At 45.3% G+C, this 23,418-nt stretch overlaps 1 protein-coding gene across 1 annotated transcript in view; it reads right to left on the bottom strand.

The window, feature by feature from the left end:
- Window positions 1-23,418, bottom strand: part of DIS3L (DIS3 like exosome 3'-5' exoribonuclease) — a 37,800-nt gene that overhangs the window by 2,944 nt on the left and 11,438 nt on the right. Inside the window, exons 4-15 of the mRNA XM_070953933.1 lie at window positions 21,778-21,913; window positions 18,638-18,814; window positions 14,892-14,970; window positions 13,739-13,918; window positions 12,683-12,852; window positions 12,436-12,597; window positions 11,333-11,580; window positions 9,445-9,537; window positions 5,490-6,023; window positions 2,598-2,752; window positions 2,328-2,506; window positions 1,571-1,716 (exon numbers count right to left, since the gene is read on the bottom strand). Of these exons, the coding sequence (XP_070810034.1) occupies window positions 1,571-1,716; window positions 2,328-2,506; window positions 2,598-2,752; window positions 5,490-6,023; window positions 9,445-9,537; window positions 11,333-11,580; window positions 12,436-12,597; window positions 12,683-12,852; window positions 13,739-13,918; window positions 14,892-14,970; window positions 18,638-18,814; window positions 21,778-21,913 (2,259 nt within the window). The remainder of the gene's footprint in view (window positions 1-1,570; window positions 1,717-2,327; window positions 2,507-2,597; window positions 2,753-5,489; window positions 6,024-9,444; window positions 9,538-11,332; window positions 11,581-12,435; window positions 12,598-12,682; window positions 12,853-13,738; window positions 13,919-14,891; window positions 14,971-18,637; window positions 18,815-21,777; window positions 21,914-23,418) is intronic.

Here is a 23,418-nt window from a genome sequence, read left to right on the forward strand (position 1 = left end):
CGCTCCTCTTTTATTCCCCCTGGGAGGGGCCATTCATCGTCCACCTGTGGCTTTACTCCCGAGTCGACCCTTGTTCCTTAGCTGTTCCCTTCTCCTGGCAGCTCTGTGCATGCGCACACTGGGATCAGGCTCCAATTGTTCTTCTGTCCTACTTATCTCTAACTCTGAAGGTAGCTGATAACTGTCAGACGGCCCTGGCCCCATCTCTGCCTCCAACGCAGAGCACTCATCACAGCCTTCCCCAGACTCCAGGACTGGCCCATGTTCCTTGCCAACCTCCTCACTGTCGGAGTCTCCCACCAACTCCACTGGCTGCTGGCGGGCCACAACACTACCTTTATCGTAAGATTACAGTAACAGAATCTTGAAGTCTGAAAACCCTTCTCCCTCACTTTTCCTTTCCAGAGAACGGGGGGCGTGGGGGGGGCGTCCCTTCTGAGACACTTCCCACGCCTCTTTTCCTTCCCTGGGCTGAGATTGCCATTTGCATGTTGTCTAGGCTGCGGTTCTTCCTCCTCCTGTGTCCCAAGGTCATTCTCACATGCCGTTACATGAATTGAGGTCTAAACCAGGGGTCTCCAAGCTTGGCAACTTTTAAGACTTGTGGACTTCAACTCCCAGAGTTCCTCAGCCAGCAAAGCTTCTGGGAGTTGAAGTCCACAAGTCTTAAAAGTTGCCAACCTTGGAGACCCCCTCGTCTAAACCACAGCATCTGTTTGGCAGAGACCCTGCTCGGAAGACTGTTACCATCCACTGCCTGCAAAAAAAACTTTGCTAGCTGACCCTGAGATCTCTCTAGAACCTTTTCCCAGGTTTCTATGTTTAGCTGTCTCTCATCGGTTGACTCTACCTTGACAAAACGTTTTACTGCAATGAATTCAGGACAATTTCTTTCCTGAAATTCTGCCCTTGCTTTCCAGCGCCTTGCCACGTCCACGGCCTTTCCTCACCTCTCTTCAAGATGCCTCCTGTTGTGGCCCATACACGGCCTGTGCAGCTAGTAGCTGATTCAGATAGCGAGGAGAATGGTGTGGTGCTGCGCCAGCAGCCTGTGCAGCTGGCACTCGAGTCGGACAATGAGGAGGCTGGAGAAGATGTGGTGCCAGAGGTGGGGATTCAGCCAGGGCCTTCAGAACCTCCAGAAGCTCCCTTAAGTGAAGAGGAAGAAGAGGAGGAGCCTCTTCTCAATGCACGGGTGCGCAGAGCTGCCAAAAGGCAGGAGTGGCTCCTCAGGAGGAGGTCTTCTCGAGAGTAAGGCTTGGGGCTAATTGGCCACTCCCTTAGCCTATTTAAGGAGGAACGTCGACTGAAGCAATTTGCAGGGAACAACTTCGTTCACATACCTTCCTGTCTTGTCCTGCTTATCAGCTTCCTGCAAATTGCTTCTGGGCATTCTGCCAACCACAGTAAGTTTTCAGTTGTTATTCTTTGAATTGTTGGCGGCTGTTAGTGCAGTTAATTAACAGCCCTTGTTGTAAAAGACTGGTTTATTCAGTAAATTAAGGTTTGAACGGACTTTGTGTGTGCTGCGTTCTTTGGGGTCCGTAACTGGGGCAGAATACCTCCTCACCTTGGCACAAAGACGAGCACCCCGTTGGTTCGGATGGAATAGATCACTCCGTCCGCTGAGCGCTGCTCCTCCCTCTCAGGACTCTTGTCGTTGAAGAACATGCACTGGAAAAGGCCTGTGGATTCCTTCTGAACGTGCTGGGCCGCCTTTCCGAAGAAAGCAATTGCAATTAGCCACAGAAGTTGCTTTCAAAACGTTTTAGAGTCTCAGATGCTGTCAAATCCAGCACCCCTCATGCTGCCTGCCGTTTCTTTGGCTCTTGTCTGAATTGCTGGTCTGCTCTGTTCTAACAAGCTAATCAATACCCACCATGGCTATAAATAGAAAACCCACCATGGCTATTTAAAAGAAAAATCAGGATTAGAGAGCCAGTTTGGGGTTCTGGTTAAAACAGTGGGCTAGAAACTGGGAAGAGGGGGACGGCCGCAGAGGACAGGAAGTCGGCCATGCTGGGAAGGTTTCTGCAAAAGGAAGAGGGGGACAGGCGGAGACGACATCAGTTATGCTGGGAAGGTCAGTGATGCACAGGAAATGGGACAGCCAGGAAGTCCTTCCTTGCGGTTTGTTTGATACTCGTCATTTTTACTACTTTTTGCGCCTCAAATCCATTAACGACGAGTACCAAGGTACCATTTTAGACAGAATACTGTCATTCTTGGAACATCTCCAGAATTGCTACAGTGAAAAGTTTTCAAACCTCAAGCATGGTTTTTCTCTGTTGAAGCATGGATAAAAGGAAACTGGTCTGTAACCTTACCCGGTTCCTGCTGTTGATATGTCTGCATAGCTCTTCAAGTTCTTTATTGCCAAGCAAGCCACATTTTGCACCAACTCCATCTTCTGCTGAAGTGGCTGCTAACAAGAGTCTGTGGACAATTATATCTGCGTACCTCCTAATGGGCGATGTGAAGTGGGTGTATTTATCCAGAGCCAGACCTAAGGTGGAGAGGACACGAATAAGCCCAAAGTCCACAAGAGCAGCTGCAGAAGTAAGAAACAGACAGGTCGCCCATATTACAGCAAATACCGTAATGGAAGAAGTCTTCCTCGGGAAATGATCCAGTTGAAAAATAGACGGCGTTTGACATGGCTTGAGTGACCATAGACCTCAACAGCTGGTTCACCAGGGGGTCAGAAGGGTCCACGGCTCTGTCCAGAGAGTCAGCTAATGCCTTGTTAGATCTGTCAACGAAAGAACTATAATTACTTCTCTTAATCACTCAATGCCATAGAATAGGAGTGGGCAACTATGGTCCCTTTACGACCTGTGGACTTCAACTCCCACAATTCCTGAGCCAGCCATGCATGGAGGTTGGAATTCTGGGAATTGAAGTCCATAGGTCACAAAGGGGGCATAGTTGCCAACCCCTGTCCTATAGAGCTTTGAAGTTGAAAACTATAATAAAGCTAACCGTGTGCGGCGGCAACCAAAAAAGCCAATGCAATCCTAATCTGCATTAATAGAGGGATACAGTCAAGATCAAGAGAGGTACTAATACTACTCTATAAAGCCTTAGTAAGATCACACCTAGACTACTGCATCCAGTTTTGGTCACCACACTATAAAAAAACAACTGAGATGATTAGGGGACTGGAGGTTAAAACATATGAAGAACGGTTGCAGGAACTGGGCATGGCTAGTCTAGAGAAGGACCAGGGGAGACAGGATAGCCGTCTTCCAATATCTGAGGGGCTGCCACAGAGAGGAGGGGGTCAATCTATTCTCCAAAGCACCCGAAGGCCAGACAAGGAAGAATGGATGGAAACTGATTCAACCTGGAAATAAGGAGAAATTTTCTGACTCTGAGAACAATCAACCAATGGAACAGAAGTTGTGGGAGCTTCATCACTGGAGGCTTTCAAGACGAGACTGGACTGCCATTGGTCAGAAATGGTGGAGGGTCTCCTGCTTGAGGGGGGGTTGGACTAGATGACCTACAAGGTCCCTTCCAACTACCACTTTGAATTGCTCTGGGAAGCCCAGTTGGAGGCAGTGTAGTTCATGCAACGCTGGTATCCCATAGTTGCATCATGGTTTTCCTGCTGAGTTCTGGACCGGCTGAAATTTTCAAATGGTGTTCAAGGGCAGCCCGATGCAGAGTCCATTGTAACAATCCAATCCAGAGGTGAGAAGGCGTGAGGGACCTTGAAGGAAGGCCTCCAGATCTAGCTAGGAATGTGCGCAACTGATGCACCAAATGAAACTGTGCAAAGACCTTCCTGGGCATGGCCGCCAGCCGCTGTTCAAGTAGGAGTTGCAAATCCAGGGGAGATGCCTGAGGGATTGTTACTCCCTCTCTAAACCATGATGACTAGAGCCAGGGGACCTTGAAGCCCACAGACATTAATCTTGTCTAAGTTAAGTTGAAGCAGTTCTTCCAGAGGCTGAGAAAGCTCACCAGTGTTGCTTGGATGGCCCCAAGGCAAAGACGTATAATAACTGAGTTTCATGGCTTACAAGTCTAACATTGCTGTTAATGCTCTTGGAGAACCGTCACAATGAGAATGTTCCCTGCACATAAATCCTTTTTAGTAGAATACTCATTCTACTTAGCCTAGAACAGGGGTGGCGAACCTTTTACTTACCGAGTGCCGAACAGGAGCGCTCTGCACGCACTCGCATACCATCCGCGTTAACGCATGGCTCCTCCCCATGTGCTGCATGCGCAACTGCACCATCTGCGCATGCGCACAGCTTTTGCGTGTGCTCCATGTGCTGCGCACACAATCGCACCATCTGCGCATGTGGACAGCTTTTGTGTGCACAATGCATAAGTGCAAATGCTGTCTGCACATGCGTGCACTGTGCACCAGTCATCTCGTGCACATGCGCAAACACGCACGCATGCGGAGAGCTCCGAAGACCAGCTGGGTCCCCTGAACTGTGCGCATGTACACCAGAGGCCTGAACACCACCTGGGGCACACGCGCATGCACAGCTTCATGTGAGCTTGGCAATGGCTCTGTGTGCCACTTCCGGCATGCGTGCCATAGGTTCACCATCACGGGCCTAGAATAATTGCTTACTACCACATCAGCAATGGGCAATCCCAAATAGGATTCGGACCTCACACAGCGTCTGCCAGGACTCTCTGTATAAATGGGGCATAGCATCCTCTCCTCAGTGTGACTGTGGGGTCCCGTATCAAACTGTAGATTACATTGTGTCTGGCTATAAACTGAGAGTATATACCAGTCCAGTATCTGATTTTTAAAAAGTTTAAACAATGTGTTGTGGTCTGTAAGCTCCAGCAGCTGAATCAGAGGAGGAGGAGGCATGGAAGTCAGGGTCAGCACCAAGGCAACTTGAGAGCTCCGAGCGGGAAGAGGGAAAGGAGCTGTCAGAGAGAGAGGCAGAGGCGAAGTCTGGGCCGTCCGTCAGCCCTCAGATGGAGAGTCAATAGCTCCCCGGTCTGGAGGTGGCTGATGAGGAAGAGGAGGAACAGCTGGGTCCAGTGCCTGACGCGTGGATGCACAGAAGGCAGAGGAGAGGAGAACAGTGGAAATCTATGGGCCGGCCCTTGGGAAGGAAGAGCCACCGCTGCTAGCGAGGCCCCACCCTAGCTCTGGGGATAAAAGGCGGGGGGTGGAGATGAATAGATGTGGCAGACAACTATTCATCTCCCTGCCAGACAGACTTGTTAGCCTGCACGGAGAGAGAAACTTTTTGCCGGGGCTGCTGGTGCTCCTAATAAAGGAATCATTGGTTTAACCACAGAGGGTTTGTCGTGTTTGGGGAACTGGGTCAGAACACAATGCTGCACTTCAGTGGTTAAATGGCCTAGACATTATTTTTTGAACATAGCTCTTTTTGACTTTCATCTTTTATAGGGTTCTAGTCATCTAGTTGAAATGTTAATTTATATTGCCAGTCCATGTATAATATGCCGCATGCTAAATAAATGATACATCTACTTACCGCGTGTCAATCGAAAAGCCTTTTGCACTGGCACATTCTCGGACCTCGGAAAAAAACTCCTGCCGGGGTGGCGGGTGCTGACGAAGCAGCGCCTGGTAGGGGAAAACCTCCCAAATCTTCTTGGCTACCCAGTGGTTTGCCAGAATCATGCACTCGGCTATTGTCTCGTGGACTTCCAGCGGCTGGCGGGGGATAAGGTCATCGATGTTTTTCTTGTCGTCCAGCTGAACCCTGATTTCCACCCCTTCCAGCTCCAGGGCTCCGTAGCTGCTGCGTTTGGCTCGGAGATGGCGGGCAACATCAGTTAACTTCCCGATGGCCCACTTCAGCTCATCTAACTTCTGTTTCCGTGTATTTTCCTCCATGCTTTTGAGCTCTGGGATTTCCCCGGCAGCAGTCAGGTCTCCCTCTAGCAAAGCCTGGGCGGCCTCATAAAAGAGTTTGTAAGAAGAGCGAATGATGGTTCTCTGGTACCGGACTCTCTTTATTTCGTAAGAGGCCTTGTCCAGCTCCCAGATAACGCTCACGGCATACCTGAAAACAAATATGCAAACCATCCCTGATGAAGACACTTACAAGCAAGTTGTCAGGGTTCCAAGTCATACAGCCATAGCACACAGAACTCCGCAGCAGGTAAATTCCTCAAAGGACAGCTTTGTTGGATATATCATATTGGCACAGTTCTGGTAAAAACCGACTCTGAATGTTCCCGCGGTTTTCACCAAATTAAAACTTAAAGTTTTCCTTTGGTGAAATCCAAATTTTTTTTACTACTGGTTCTGTGGGCGTGGCTTGGTGGTGTGGTGTGGCTTGGTGGGCATGGCAGTGGAAGGATACTACAAAATCTCCATTCCCACCCCACTCCAGGGAAAGGATACTGCAAAATCTCCATTCCCTCCCCACTCCTGGGGGAAGGATATTGCAAAATCTACATTCCCACCCCACTCTGGGGCCAGCTGGAGGTGGCATTTGCTGGTTCTCCGAACTACTCAAAATTTCCACTACCGGTTCTCCAGAACCTGTCAGAACCTGCTGGATTTCACCCCTGGTTTCCCTCCTTCCCCCAACTATCAGTCACACGATCCAATTAAGGTGTCATTACTACAAGGTATGGTAACTTCACGCCTCCTCTCTCCGACCACCTGTGGGAATGTCCTTGGTTCCCAGGAGAAAGTATTTTGTTTTGGCTACAAACCCCATCTATCTCTATTTCCCCCCCCCCCATCCCTCAGCTCCAGTGTGGTAACACTGAAGCCTCAAAATGGCCTCGGTCAAGTCAGCTTCAGGGTTGACACAATGTTTTGTACAATAATAATAACAATGCAGAAAAGAAGTTTACAAGTATTCCATGTCATTTAAAGCACTCACTCCACACTTCCAAGCCTTATTTTGGTGGAAGGATGGCATTTTGAAGGGGGATAGGCACAAAAAGAAAAATGACCTGACATTTAGATCTCTCTCTTGGGAGGTACAGAGAAGATACTCAAAATTTCCGAACTACTCAAAATTTCCACTACCGGTTCTCCAGAACCTGTTAGAACCTGCTGGATTTCACCCCTGTAACATGCCCAATCGGGCTTTTGAGCACATGTGCTAAAATAAGCCTCCCCATGAATATAAGTCCTCCCCAAAAATATTTAAACAGAGAACTGTAAATTAGGTAAGGTGGCAAGAGGAGCCCCATCTTGCTCCATACGCCCCAAAATAATAAGACCTCCCCGAAAATAAGGCCAAGAGCTTATTTCAGGGTTCAAAAAAAATATAAGACAGGGTCTTATTGTCGGGGAAACATGGTACTTGTCTCAGCCCGCAGGAGGAGGGAGGGCGTGGGAAACATCTCAGAAGGGACCCTCCCTAGCTTTCCAAAAATAAAAATGAAATTTAATGAATGTGCACCAGGGAGGAAGCACACATTCTAGAGAGAGGCCCAAGAACTGGTTAAGGAAGGGAGGAAAAGGTCCAAGGTAGCCACACCCTAGAATCTCCCAGACTGTATGTATTAAGTTAGAAGGTTATAGTTTTAATCTGGCAAGATTCTGTCTATTAGCAATAGTACTTAGACTTATATACCGCTTTGCAGCACTCTCTAAGCCGTTTACAGAGTCAGCATATCATCCCCTGCAATCTGGGTCCTCATTTGACCCACCTCGGAAGGATGGAAGGAGCCTTGAGTCAACCTTGAGCTGGTCAGGATCGAACTACAGAAATGCTGGCAATCGGCAGTCAGCAGAAGTAGCCTACAATAATGCATTCTAACCACTGCGCCACCACGGATCTTCTTAACCGAGTTGAATAACAGACTTGAAAGGGACCTTAGAGGTCTTCTATTCCACCCCACTGCTGAAGCAGGAGACCCTATACCATTTCAAACAAATGGTTGTCCAATCTTTTCCTAGACCAGGGGTCGGCAACCTTAAACACTCAAAGAGCCACAAAGGTCCTAACCGGAAGTCCCCCCGTTCAATTCTGGAGCTGACCGGAAGTCCGGTTCCCCCACCATAGAGTCTCCTTCTAGCGCAGCGTCCTTTTTCCCCTACCTGTCCTAACTGAAAGCCCTATCAATTGTGGAGCTGACTGGCGACAGGAAGCCGCAGCAGAAGGATGAAAGAGCAACATGTGGCTCCGGAACTGCAGGTTGCCGACCCCTGTCCTAGGCAAAGTACTTTCCCTTTGCAAGATTCTGCTACTGTAACCCTATATAACGAAAACAGAGCTCGTATTCCAGGTAATGCTTTTCGTCAGGACTAGTAAAGCTAACAGACTTGGACCTAATATGAAACACGAATCCAACCAAATAGGGTTTTTTCATACCCTACTGGAAAACCAGGTGCTTTTTTTAAAAAAAGTTTTTTTATTTTTTAGACAAACAAACATTTAATATATCAGTCATTCCTTCCATGTGACATCTCGGTATTGTCTCCAAAAGTTCTTCTTTTTGTTGTTTCTTCTATCTTCATTCTCGCCAAGTTTATAACAATTCAACACTAACACAATATTCTAATTGTAGCATTTTTGTACATAACTCTTAATTTACTTATTTGTATCTCTTTTCTAACCAATGGTAAAACTGATTCCATATCTTAAAAGTATTCTGAATCTTCTCTTTCTTTAATCATCAAAGTCAATCTATTCATTTCTGCACAGTCTAAAATTTTTTTAATTACTTCTCCTTCCAAAGGTATTTTCTCTGCTTTCCAATTTTGTGCATAAACAATCCTTGCAGCTGCTATTATATGTATAATCAAATAGATACTTTCTTTACTAATTTTTTCTTGATGATACCCAGTAGGAACAGCTCTGGTTTTAAATCAATATGTTATTGTATCATTTCTTCCAGCCATATCTTAATTTTATTCCAATGGTTTTTAGCTTCTAAACATGTCCACCACATATGATAATATGAACCTGGTAACTGGTGACACTTCCAATGTTTAGCTGATTTATCTTTGAACATTTTTGCCAGTTTCTCAGGGGGCATATGCCATCTATAAAACATTTTATATTGATTTTCCTTGTATGTAGTGGACATTGGTAATTTATAATTCCTTTCCCATAACTGTTGCCATTTATCTAAATCAATTGAATAGCCAAAATTCTTTGCCCAGGCTATCATTGTTTCCTTTACTTGCTCCTCCTCCAATTCAATGCCAAGTAAAAAATTATAAAGTTTTTTTTATTAATTTATCCTCTGTTCCTGTGAGTAGTCTATCCAGCTCTGTCTTTTCTGAATAAAAACCATATAATATAACCATATAATTTGGAAAACCAGTGGCTTTTACTGCAGTGGGTGAACCCAGTCACACACTCGGCAGGAAGGTAGCTTGTATTTTCTTAGTTAAAAGACTGCAAGTCTTTATATTTAGAGTCATAGTTCCCACAAGAATTAGTGTTGGTGAAAAGGCGTACTACGAGGGGCTTAGCTTAACTTCCCCACTGCAAGGAGTTGATAACTCACCTGTCCACGTTCCCAAGAAGGGAGCATAAATTGGCACTCAAGATGGCAGGCAACATGTCATAGCGACGGTCAGCTAAGTAGTAAGTAGTAGCCCTAAAGAAATCAGGAGCAAAAGTAGTCAATGGTTTTTTTCTCTCACTGCACATTTTGAAGCTTAAAAAAAAAAATCAGACACACCTTGTAGCACCGTGGTTATTTTTTAAGCCTTTGATTCAGTCTTGATTCCTGGCAACTGCCTGGACAGCTCCAGGCAGCTTGCTTGGTAACATATTCTGGATGTGTTCAGGCTTTTAATTACTGACTATAAAATAATTTTATCTAGACAAGAGGTATAGGTTTCATATAGCATTTGGATTCATCGTAACATGTTAATCTTCGTTGAGAGTCAGTCTGGGGTTGTGGTTAAGGCCTTAGGCCAGATACCAGGAGACCCTGAGTTCTAGATTTTTCTGAGGCACAAAAGCCAGCTGGGTGACTTTGGGCCAGTCACTCTGTCTCAGCCCTACGAAGCAGCCAGTGGCAAACCATTTCCAAAACCTTGCCACGAAAACTGTCAGGGCCTGTTCAGGAGACAAGAGTGACTCAAAGGCACACACACACACACACACACAATCTTTGTTGACATGGATGCCTCGGTTTAGTTCAGAATAATTGTTTTTAGCAGAAACAATTCACCGAGGAAGTTTTAACAGAGAAGAAAAATGAAAATAGATTAATGTAGGCAGTGTTTCTCAATCTTGGTAGCTTGAAGATGGGTGGACTTCAACTCCCAGAATCCCTCAGGCAGCAGCGCTGGCTGGGGGATTCTGGGAGTTGAAGTCCACCCATCTTCAAGCTTCCAAGGTTGAGAAACACTGATGTAGGGCTCAAATTTTATATGAGGACATAACGGAGCTTGTTGACTCTCTCAGCAATCGTGATAAATAAACCACAGTTTATGGCTCAGCCCATTTCACAATCCTAACCAAGTGTGAATTATTCAAGCCATAATTAAGGAAAATGTGAAGTTAATGTGACGTTAGAAACCAATAACATCAGGAGTAGACAAAGGCTAAAAATAATTTGGGCAAATCATACAGGCAGTCCTTGACTTACAGACATTTGTTTAGTGACCGTTCAAAGCTACAACGGCAGTGGGAAAAAAAATGACATGGCCATTTTTCACATTTACGACCGTTGCAGCATCCCCCATGGTCACGTGATCAAAATTCAGAGCATAATATTCTTGGTATACAGATAGTCCTTGTCTTACGACCACAATTGAACCCAAAGTTTCTGTTGCTAAGTGAGACAGTTGTTAAGTGAGTTTTGCCCCATTTTTTGCCAGAGTTGTTAAGTGAATCATTGCAGTTGTTAAGTTAGTAATATGGTTGTTAAGTGAATCTGGCTTCCCCATTGACTTTGCTTGTCAAAAGTCACAATAAGTGATCAAATTTATTTTATTTATTTATTTATTTTATTAAATTTATATCCCGCCCTTCTCCCTGAAGGGACTCAGGGCGGTGAACAGCCGAAAATTAAAATAACATGCAATATAAAATTTAAGATAATTAAAAATAAATTAAATAAATGGCCTCCCAATTTAAAACCCCTAGCTATACAATTAAAAAAACCCCATAAAACCTATTCAGGCCAGGCCGGTTTGCTGAAATAAAAAATGACACCGGGACACTGCGACTGTCATAAATGTAAGTCAATTGCCAGGCATCTGAATTTTGATCACATGACCATGGGGATGCTATAGGTTGTAAATGTGGAAAGTGGTCATATGTCACTTTTTTCAGTGCCATTGTGACTTCGAATGGCCACTAAATGAACTGTTGTAGGTTGAGGACTAGCTGTCGTTTCTTCAATGACTCTTGGCATGATTAAACGGGAAAAGGCCTACCTTGCTTTGGCCTCTGTATCGGTGTAAGAATTGGCTGCCACAAAATGCGTTACGTCGGCAATGTGGACGCCCAGTTCCAGGTTGCCGTTGGGAAGGAGCCTGATGGAGAGGGCATCATCCACGTCTTCGCAGCCTTTGGGGTCAATGCTGAAGACCAAATGGGTCTCTCTCAGATCGAGGCGCTTCTGCTGCTCCTCGGGACTTACTTGCCATGGCTTCTCTGGGACGAGGGTGGGCATCTCACACATCTACAGGGACAAAGAGACCACTGCGTCATAAACTGAGCCCTGGTATAACTGAGCCAGTGGTGAAATCTGAACCGGTTTACTACCGGTTCGCTGGCTGCGCATACGCAGTGCGCACCATGCACCAAATGCGAGGTGCGCATGCGCAGTGCACACCAAAAGGAGGCATGCGGTAAGTAGAACAGCGCACGAGGGGGGGTGATCAGCTGTGGCGCGCAATCTTTTTTTTACTTTTAAAAGAATTGCTTTTAAAAGTAAAAAAAAAAGCCTCTGATGATTGCGCGGCTCAGCTGGGATTGAGATGGACAGCTAACACTTTGTTAATCTGAGATGGTTCGTTGCTCATCCAAGCAACATCATCCATCAGAGCAAAATTAGGCAGAGTCAGAGAGTCGTAGGAATGTACCCTCTCTTGCCACACCGACTTCGGGGGTTTCTCCCCAAAATGACTCACAATATGTCAACAAAGACTCAATCATCTAGGCCAAAGGTGTCTAATTTTGGGGAGAAACTCCTGAAGTTGCTGTAAATTGGTGATCACACAACCCTGGGATATTGCAATCGTCATAAACACTGAACGATGCCAGGCATCCAAATTTTTACCAAGTGACCACAAGGATGCTTGCAAGAGATGTTAAGTGTGAAAAATTTTTCAATTCCGTTGTAACTTTGAATGGTCGCTGAGCGAATGGTTGTAAGTTGAGGACTACTTGTGTACCGCCCCTAAAATTAAATTAAATTAAATTAAATTAAATTAAATTAAATTAAATTAAATTAAATTAAATTAAATTAAATTAAATTAAATTAAATTAAATATTTAAATTTCACCAAAGAAAAACAAGAACAACAAGAGCTTACCTGTGCCTCGGAGAAAGGACTAACTGAAACGGAATTCTCCACCAGAATTGTCTGTATTTCTCCTTCGAGATCGCCTATCCGGCCCACGACCCGCACAAAATGTCCGTTGGGGTACAGTGAGGTTGATTCCCAAGAATCTATACGCACGACAACCCGGAAATCCTGAGGCAAAAGCACGTCAGAGGTGTCAGAAGTCGCTCGCTCACACACCCGCTGGACTCTGAGGGAAGGCCAAACGACCGCTCACCTGCAATGCCTCGGCCTGCTGAGTGCTTATTCGGATTTTAGGGATCCGGTAATCCCAAGGGGTCACAAGAACCTTCTGGGCATTTTTGCTGTGCAACTGATTCTCTTCCCTGGATGGGAAAGTGACCACGTACTCACGCCAGTTCTTCTGCAGGATGCCCACCACTTTGCCTGGAAGGGAGACCGAGGCCGATTACCAGATCAACAGAGTTGGAAAGGACCTCGTAGGTCATCTAGTCCAACCCCCCGCCCAAGCAGGAGACCTTACACCATTTCTGACAAATGGCAGTCCAGTCTCCTCTGGAAGTTTGGAAGTTGTGGGAGCTTCATCCCTGGAGGAAGCTCCCACAACTTCCAAAGGCAACTTCTGTTCCATGGGTTGATGGTTCTCACTGTCAAAAAATTCCTCCTTATTTCTAGATTGAATCTCTCCTTGATCAGTTTCCATCCATTATTTCTTGTCTGGCCTTCAGATCAGGGGCGAAATTCAGCAGTTTCTGACAGGTTCTGGAGAACCTGTAGTGGAAATTTTGAGCAGTTCAACAAATACCACCTCTAGCTGGCCCCAGAATGGGGCGGGAATGGACATTTTGCAATATCCTTCCCCTGCCATGCCCACCAAGCCACACCACGCCCACCAAGCCAAGCCCACAGAACCGGTCGTAAAAAAATTTGGATTTCACCACTGCTTCAGGTGCCTTGGAAAATAGCTTGACCCCCTCCTCTCTGTGGCAGCCCCTCAAATATTGGAAGACTGCTATTCTGTCTCCCCTGGTCCTTCTCTTCACTAGACCAGCCAGGCCCAGTTCCTGTAACTGTTCATCGTATGTTTTAGCCTCCAGTCCCCTAATCATCTTGGTTGTTTTTTTCAGAATTTCAGAATGCACACCTTACACAATTAAGACCCATACCGTAACCCATCCCTGTCTTACGCACCCCAATATCCTCTCCCCGAAGACCTGCATTATACTTGATAATACAACAGACGTATAACTGGGGCTGGCAGCCGATCAAAACAGAAACCTGGTCTCAACAGGTTTTCTTCTTGGCCACATACCAGTGGGCATGGGTTCACCATAAACTTCCCCAGGAGTTTTCTCTTCGCCCTCATTCTCTCCGAGGGCAGCCGTCCGTCCTTTCCACTCCTTCTGGGGCAATAATTCCACTGCCACCACATCCCCATGGATTGCCCTATTCCGGGCTTTTGTGCCATAAATGAGAACATCCGTCTTGAGATCTGGGTACCAAGGAAGAAAAATATGGATCAAGAGGACTAGTATCTCCAGCATTAGAGAGGAGAGGAAAAAAAACAGAAGATTTTCAATATGCTTCAGTTTGCTAATTAGGGATATTCATGGATAAGAGATGATCCATTAAATGAATAATTAATTAAAGCTGAACAATAATTATTTAAAAAATAAAATATGCAAAAAAGCCTCATTTTAACATAACAACTGTTAAGATATGGCTTGTCGTTTTTTTAAAAAGCTGCCCAACATTGCAGGATATTGTTTTACTAATTTTTATCCCAATCCAATCCAATCCATTCCTGTTCCAATAGCTTTGGGGAACCCGATGTCAGCGTTTCAACGCTGGCATAGAGAGCAGAGGAGAGCGAGAGATAAACTCTGAAACTTTTGCCTGCCAAATCCCTTTGAAGTCGGGTTGCCGTGGAAATGAGGGGAGGGGGCACATTCCTGGGAAATGACATGAAGAGAAGTCTGAAGAATGACTTGGAAGATAGCCAATGAGAAGCAGAGATTTGGGGATCGGAAAGGGAGGGATTGGGGGGCAAAAGGTCAGTCTTGTCCGCGCGGAGTCATGATCTGGTGGCTGTGCTCAATTAAAGAAAGTTTTCCTTAAAGATTGGCAGTTTGGAAATTCATTTAATTTTGAGATAGCATCGCAGTCTGACACCCATTCCCAAAATGACCCTGAAGTTTAACTGAACCCACCATAATATCGGCAACAAAACAGAGGGGCAAAAGTCAGAAAAATGTAGAAGCAGCATTGTCAGAAGCAGATTCCACCCATTCAACCAGCCTTTCTTTCAGGTTGCCTAGTTAGGCCCTGGACTGAGGTATAAATAAATTTTTTAAAATTAAATTAAATTAAAAATTAAATTAAATTGCCTCAAGTGTACGTTGCATAGGAAGGCAAAACCAGACTTGGCATGAGAGCCAAACGGAATATGCTGAATTTGTCCTCACCTTTTTCTTTGTTGCTAGCGCCTTGAAATCGCATGAATGCCTCTAACTGGGCTCTGTGCTTATTCACATTCAAGACCCCCTACAAAAATGAATAACAGATTAACAGAGTTGGAAGGGAGCCCAGAGGTCCTCCAATCCAACCCCCCACCTAAGCAGGAGAACCTGTACCATTTCAGTAACAGTAACAGAGTTGGAGGTCATCAATGGCTGTCCAGTCTCTTTTGTCTCCTACAAACTCTGAAGGCAAGCTGTTCCACTGGTTAATTGTTCTCACTTTTAGAAAATTTCTCCTTAGTTCTAGGTTGCTTCTCTCCTTGATTAGTTTCCACCCATTGCTTCTTATCCTGCCTTCAGGTGCTTTGCAGAATAAATTGACTCCCTTTTCTTTGTGGCAACCCTTTAAATATTGGAACACTGCTATCATGTCACATTTGGTCCTTCTTTTAATTAAACTAGACATACCCAATTTCAGCAACCGTTCTTCATACGTTTTAGCCTCCAGAACCCCAATCATCTTCGTTGCTCTTCTCTGCACCCTTTACAGTCTCTCAATATCTTTTTTTATATTATGGCGACCAAAACCGGATACGATATTCCAAGTGTGGACTTACCAAGGCCTTCAAAGGTGGTACTAATGCTTCACACAATCTTGCTTCTATCCCTCTGTTAAAATTGGCTTTTTTCCCCCTTTGAATTGCAAAGCTGTTTCAGAATCATGCACGGATAAGCCTTGATTTATTTTAGTTGTATGATTATACAAATGGAGTTTTTTTTCCTCAATTATATTGCTAAGAACAGCTCTTTCCTATATCAGAGTATCAGGAACTGAATAAAAACTCTCATTCGTGGTCTAAGATAAGGGAAGAACTGAAATGTGAAGGGTATTTGAAATACTTAGTATACAAATTGCTTCAGGATTCAAATACTAAAGAGAGCCGTCCATAGGACAGAAATGAATGGCAGCCCCTATTCATTTTTGTTTGACCTGGATATTCTTTGTTTGATTTGCTGGCTGACATTCTTTTAAGTGCTGCCTGGAGGAATGCTGAGAATTTTTACGAGCCAAATGGTTTAGGTATCCCAAAATGCCCATTTGTATTCGTGCACGAGATAAATAAGTATTTTAAAAGTAAAGTCACGTGCAGCAAAGCGAAGCCGCTCCTGATCAGGAAGGATGAGAAACCCCAGGAGGGGGATGATTCTGACCTCAAGTATCTTTAATACAGGTAGTCCTCGACTTACGACCATAAGTGGGACCAGGATTTCAACTGCTAAGCAAGGCAGTTGCTGGGTGAGTCACATCTGATTTTATGACCTTTTTTGTCATGGTTGTTAAGTGTATCACCACAGTTGCTAAATTCTTGTAAGTTGTTAAGCAAATCCAGCTTCCCCCATTAAACTTGCTTGTGAGAAGCTGGCTGGGGAATTCTGGGAGTTGAAATCTACAAGTTTTAAACGTTTACAAAGTTGGGAAATTCTGATCTAGGTGAATGCAATACAGGCAGTCCTCAACTTACGACTGCAATTGAGCCCAACATTTCTGTGGTTAAGTGAAGCATTTGTTAAGTGAGTTTTGCACCATTTTATGACCTTTCTTTCCACAGTTGTTAAGTGAATCCCTGAAATTGTTAAGCTAGTAATATGGTTGTTAAGTGAATCTGGCTTCCCCATTGACTGTGCTTGTCAAAAGGTCGCAGAAGGGGATCACGTGATCCAGGGACACTGCAACCGTCATAAGTACATGCCAGTTGCCAAATGTCTGAATTTTGATCACATGACCATTGGGATGCTGCAATGGGCATAAGTGTGAAAAACGGTCATAAATCACTTTTTTCAATCCCATTGTAACTTCACTAAATGAACTGTTGTAAATTGAGGTTACTGTACCTTTAATTTCCCCTACAACTGCAACCCTGAGAGGTAGCCTAGACACTGACCGACACTAAAAGTCACTGAGTTTTCATGGCGAGACAAGATTTGAACATGAACTTCTGCTGCTCTTAATAATTCGACCCCTTAAGCAGCCAACCACACTGGCTCTTGTGTAGGGAGATCCTCAGTCCTCCAGGTTACGGTTGTCCCAAAGGTGCTTTCTGTCAGCGCTTCGACGCTGGCATAGAGAGCAGAGGAGAGAGAGAGATAAGCTCTGAACTTTTGCCTGCTAAATCCCTTTGAAATCGGGTTGTCGTGGAAATGAAGGGGGGAGACGTTCCTGGGAAATGACGGCAGAGATTTGGGGATCGGAAAGGGAGGGGTTGGGGGGCAAAAGGTCAGTCTTGTCCGCATCGAGTCATGATCCAGTGGCTGTGCTCAATTAAAGAAAAGATTTCCTTAAAGATTGGCAGTTTGGAAATTTATTTATTTTGAGATAGCATCGAAGTCTGACACTTTCTTTCCAAGAGGCAACTGGACTTTCTGGCTTTTCTTTGAAGATGTTTCGCTCCTCATCCAAGAAGCTTCTTCAGCTCTTCGGAGAAGCTTCTTGGATGAGAAGCGAAACGTCTTCAAAGAAAAACCAAGGAAGTCCAGTTGCCTCTTGAAAAAAAGCCCCTTTGGGACACGCTGGCTCTTGCTGCTGCTATGATATCCACCTTGTGGCTTAATAAATCTAACTGGCCTCTTTCCTATTAGCTTTCCCCCATTCTTTAAAGACTCACTTGTGGCAAGCGCCATCAGCCAAGCCATATGTTATTTATTTTATCCGGCCAGCTGTGCGCCGTTTATTACAGTTGCTTCGCTATGTCATTTTCAGAGCCATAAACGACTAATTTTTTATTACTAGTTGTCAGGCCATTTTCAAATTATTTAAAATAAATTGCCGCTAAACACTCCAGAGCTTCGTTTTGTGGATTTTGGGTTTTTTTTCCTACCAATTCCGTAATTCTACAAAGGCCAGCATAGAGATGGCAGCAAGATGCTGGGCCCTTTTTTTGCCTACAGAGACAGTGGCCATTTTATATTATTGAGAGAAAAGAGCAAGAGAGATGAAACAAGTGGGAAGGGCTCCTTTTTCAGGAATTTCCCATACCCTATCTATCTATCTATCTATCTATCTATCTATCTATCTATTTATTTATTTATTTATTTATTTATTTATTTATTTATTTATTATTGGTTTGATTTATATGCCGCCCTTCTCCGGAGACTCAGGGCAGCTTACAATGCGTTAAGCAATAGCCTTCATACTTTTGTATATACCTGCTTAGTAGGGCTTTCGGCCCCCCCTAAGCGGTGTTCTTTTTTATACAAAGTCAGCTTATTGCCCCCACAATCCGGGTCCTCATTTTACCTACCTCGAAGGATGGAAGGCTGAGTCAACCTTGAGCCTGGTGAGAATTGAACTTGCAGTAATTGCAGGCAGCTGGTGCTACTTAATAGCACTTTAGTCTGCTGAGCCACCAAGGCTCTAAGATATCTTTTGACATATCTCTGACCCTCTACATTTTCACCATTATTTCCACAAAAAAAAAAAAAACCTGCACAGAAATATTATAAAAGCATAGCTCATGGCTTATGATTCTGTAACAGGTCTGCTTCTTTTGGTATTTACAGCCGACTCTAGCAAAATCAACCAGATTTTGCTTGGCCAGATTGCAGATCTGGTCTACAAATTTTAAAGAAAGATGATTGGAAGTTTAAAGTAAGCTCACATTGGAAGGCTCTGTGTCAAGCTACTTTGAGGTCAGAAATATTGATAATTTCCCCTCTGTTATTTTAGCTTTCTGTGCATGCATTGTAAACGTCACCTGGATGTAGTGTCCCGATTTGATTCCGGCTTCCAGGGTTTCTATGGGGAGATGCTCGGGGTATTCCTTCCCACTGTTTTCATGGCTTTCGCTTTCCCGTTCACGTCGCGACTGGAGTATGGAATCCAAAAGCTCTTGAGCGGCTTTTAAATCGGGCCAGAAGTTGTCCAAGTAATTCTGTGTGTACAGACAACAAAGAAGAAATTGGAGACCCACTGTCCCGCTACCTATCGATTTACTTCATTAATTGCAAGATTGATGTCAACTCTGCAAGGCAGGCCAGTCAAGAAACATACCCTCAAGAAGTAGTTCTATTTTACACTAAGATTGCATTAACACAGGGGTCAGCAACCTGCTCTTTCACCCCTCTGCTGCGGCTCCCTGTCACTCAAAATATGCGTCACAACTGCCAATGTGCAACACCCGCCGGCACACGATTTATTGTGCGTTTCAACCCCCGGTAGGCCAACCATGGATAAATCCAAGAAAAGAAAAGTTTCAGAAGAAAACAGAACGTTTAATTCAACTACATATGCTAGTTTTGTGGCCGCTCAAGAAGTAGCCAGGCACGGGATGGGTTTTGTGGCTCCCGGTGTTGTCTTTTCTGTGGGAAACGGGTCCAAATGGTTCTTTGAGTGTTTAAGGTTGCAGACCCCTGCATTAACAGAATCTTACAAGTTTCAATGTATATCTCTCTTCCCCTCTCCTTTACATCCAAGAAACTAGGGAGGGTCCTTTCTGAGCTGTTTGCCATGCCCCCGTTGCTTATGCAGCCTCTGCTGCCTCTTATCCAACCACTCACTCACCTGCAGCTCTTCCTCCCGTCTCCAAGGCCATTCTCACATACCATTACAAGGCCCGGGGAAGATCAGTTAATAGCACTTCCAGTGACTGAAGTGAGGAGATTAAGATGTCCATTACTTTTCTGCAAGGAGTTCAGATGCACAGTGCACAGGACAATAGCGCAAAGGAGCTGGGTGCATGTATACATGCACTACCCCACTCCCCTCCCCCCCCGTACAGCAAGAGTTCTACAGGTGTTTATTCAACCCACCCCTGAAACAGGTCCTTGGAAAGCAGCCCCCGTTGCGCAGGTCCGAATTCCGAGCACAGTAACAGAGTCATTGGGTAACTGAGTCTAGTGGGCACACATGAAGTCCAGGAAAGCAGTCCACAAGTCAAATGGGTCAGGATACACGGCACAAACATACAAGGCACGGAACTGGGCACGTTGCTCCAACAACACTCAAGTCCTCAGGGAGGGATTAAGTAGGTGATGTAGTGCAGCGCTTCATGAGAGGCGAGGTTGCCTCCACATGAGTAGTCTAGGAGGCTACTCCTAGGAGTAGTGCCTGCCTCCTCTCTGCTCTACGTGACCTTGGATCAGGAGGAGGTGTGGACGTCACCTCCTCCTCATTGCTAAAAGGCAGCTGCTGATGCCAGTCCTAGCCTGGAGCCTCCTGGCCAACTGGCTGCAGCTCGCCAGCTTCAGCCTGTCACTTGTCTGATGACCATTTGTCTGAAGTGGTGTAGGATTTCCTGCCTAAGCAGGGGGTTGGACCTCCAAGGTTCCTTCCAACTCTTGTTATTCTGTTCTGTTCTGACCTAGCTGAGGCTGCTCCATCAGGCCAGCACTCTCTGAGCCCCAATCCTGACCAACACTCGGCTCTGCGCTTTACTCTGCCGACTCAAACTCCCCCTCCTCTGAACTCGCATCTGGAGAGGATCTGGAGGCAGATTCGTGACACATAGGTGGAGCTGCCTACCTGGTTCTGTCAAAACAAGGTTGTGTCTTTTTTTCTGCCTGAACTTTAAAACCCAGCAGAACAGTCAACTTCCTCTTCTAAGAGCATGAGGGCTCAGTGGCTAAGACGCTGAGCTTGTCGATCGAAAGGTCGGCAGTTCAGCAGTTTGAATCCCTAGTGTGCTGCGTAATGGGGTGAGCTCTCGTTACTTGTCCCAGCTTCTGCCAACCTAGCAGTTCGAAAGCAGGTAAAAAATGCAAGTAGGAAAATAGGGACCATCTTTGGTGGGAAGGTAACCGTGTTCCGTGTGCTTTTGGCATTGAGTCATGCTGGCCACATGACCACGGAGACGTCTTCGGACAGTGTTGGCTCTTCGGCTTTGAAACGGAGATGAGTGTGTTTGGGGATTGTTATGTGTGTTGGACCTGTCTTTGGGTGTTAAGTGAATTTCATTGTATGAGTATACTATGTATACACATACAATGACAATAAAGTTGTTGTTGTTGTTTTGTTGTTGTTGTTGTTATTATGAGCACCGCCTCCTAGAGTCGGGAACGACTAGCACATATATGCGAGGGGAACCTTTACCTTTACCTTATGGTACCTTAAACAAAGTAAGGGACTTGCAGCCAATAGGAAGGTAAGGTGGTGGAGAGCACAAAACTCATTTCTGAAAGGCAGCAAATGCCTCTTTGCCCTCCAATGTGATTGTGGATCCCCACAATATCAGGAGTGACTCCAAACTGGGCCAATGGTACTTTATGGGGGGGGGGGAATTCCTCCCTCCCATTCTAAAAGGATAGATCCAGACGCCTCTTTGGGGATGAGAAAATAAAGAACCTGAAAGTCTATTACAGGTAGTCCTCGACTTATGACCATAAGGGAGCCTGCCCCTCATGGCTGTGATGTTTATAAATTGGTAGGTCACATAACTTTTTTACAACTTCATTTTTTTTTGCAACAATTGTTTAGTGAATGCCACCATGGTTAGGTGAAAACCAAAATCAGAAGTGCCAGTTTTAATCAAAACTGGTGTATGAATGTGTGTTGTCGCCGGCGTGGGGGGGAGGTTGGGTGTGTGTGTTATTATTTTATTATTTTTTTTATTATTTTTCTTTTATATTGTATTTTTATATCCTTGTAAGCCACCTTGAGTTGCCATGTGCGAGTAGGTGGTAATATACATTTTCTAAATAAATTAAATGAATAAAAACATGATCATGTGAACATGGGATGCTTCAAACGGCCTTAAATATGGCTGCGATGCTGGGCACCCCAAGTTTGGTGGGGTGTTGGTGGAGGCAGCCATCAGAACTCTGAATCCAGTAGCCCCAAAGTAACTAAATGACCAAGTCGTAAGTCGACACACAAAAGAACAGCACAAAAGGCATTTACCTTGAATGAGATCACAAAGACGCCTTCCGTTTCACTTCCGAACAGTTGTACAGCCTCTTCGTCCTCTGTTACCATGACGATGGGCATCTGGCCCGAGAAGTGATTATAGTACCACACGGAGGCGTTGTAAATACTCCTAGGAGAATCAGCGATCACATTTATCTTTGGATGTCATGTTACATCTTCTCCTTTTGCTCTGATCCCGCCGTTTGTACGACTTAATCGTCTGCCGTTTGAAAACATGCCACAAGCATCTAAGTCAGTGTTTCTCAACCTTGGTAGCTTGAAGATGGGTGGACTTCAACTCCCAGAATCCCCCAGCCAGCGCTGCTGGCTGGGGGATTCTGGGAGTTGAAGTCCACCCATCTTCAAGCTACCAAGGTTGAGAAACACTGATTTAAGTCTACGCAGTCAGTCCTTCAAGGGTTCACTGATCAACACTAAAGGGAGCTCCTTCCACATTACTTTACTGAAATACTTGATTGATTAGGTCTCATCCGAATATATTTTAGCAGAATATAAAATAGGGGACAGTGAATAAGACCGTATGTGAAAAACAGAGTAGAACACCTAAATGCAAGAAAACGCACATCTTATTACTGTGTCACCCCAGTCAGATCCAGGTAGGCCGTTCTCAATTGTGCTTTGTTCGAATAGAGGTAGTCCTTGACTTATGACAGTTCATTTAGCGACCGTTTAAAGTTACAACGGCATTGAAAAAAGTGAATTATGACAGTTTTTCACACTTATGACCATGGCAGCACCCCCAGGGTCACGTGATTTAATAATAATAATAATAATAATAATTTTATTTCTATACCGCCCTTCTCCCGAAGGTCTCAGGGCGGTGTACAGCCAATTTAAAAACACAAGACACAACAATGATTAAAAATTAAAATAATTAAATAGATTTGGCCGGTTTAAAACCCCCAAAATTTAAAATACCCCAATTTAAAATCATTATGTTGATAGCCCTGCCTGGCGGAACAACAGGGTCTTCAATGCACAATGAAACACCCGGAGGTCGGAGATCTTACGTATTTCCGGGGGCAGTTCATTCCACAGGGTTGGGGCTCCCACAGAGAAGGCCCTCCCCCTGGGTGTCGCCAGCCGACATAACTTGGCTGATGGCACCCTGAGGAGACCCTCTCTGTGGGAGCGAACTGGCCGGTGGGAGGCTATCGGTGGCAGAAGACGGTCTCAAAGGTACCCGGGTCCTGTGCCATGGAGCGCTTTAAAGGTGGTAACCAGCACCTTGAATCGCACCCGGAAGACCACTAGGAGCTAGTGCAGCTCGCGCAGGAGGGGTGTCACGTGGGCGCAACGGGTTGCACCCATAACCACCCGCGCGGCCGCATTCTGGACCAGTTGGAGCCTCCGAGTGCTCTTCAAGGGGAACCCCATGTAGAGAGTATTACAGTAGTCCAGCCGGGAGGTGACAAGGGCATGAGTGACCGTGCGCAAGGCGTCCCGGTCCAGAAAGGGCTGCAACTGGCAGATCAAGCGAACCTGATAAAAGGCCCCCCTGGCCACGGCCGTCATATGCTCTTCTAAAGACAGCCGTGCGTCCAGGAGGACGCCCAGATTGCGAGCCCTCTCCCTGGGGGGCAAAGATTCACCCCCAATAGTCAGCGATGGCAC

This window comes from Pituophis catenifer, unplaced genomic scaffold, assembly GCF_029215685.1.
Source record: "Pituophis catenifer annectens isolate HBS135680 unplaced genomic scaffold, rPitCat1.0.hap2 SCAF_14, whole genome shotgun sequence".
Classification (NCBI taxonomy): domain Eukaryota; kingdom Metazoa; phylum Chordata; class Lepidosauria; order Squamata; family Colubridae; genus Pituophis; species Pituophis catenifer.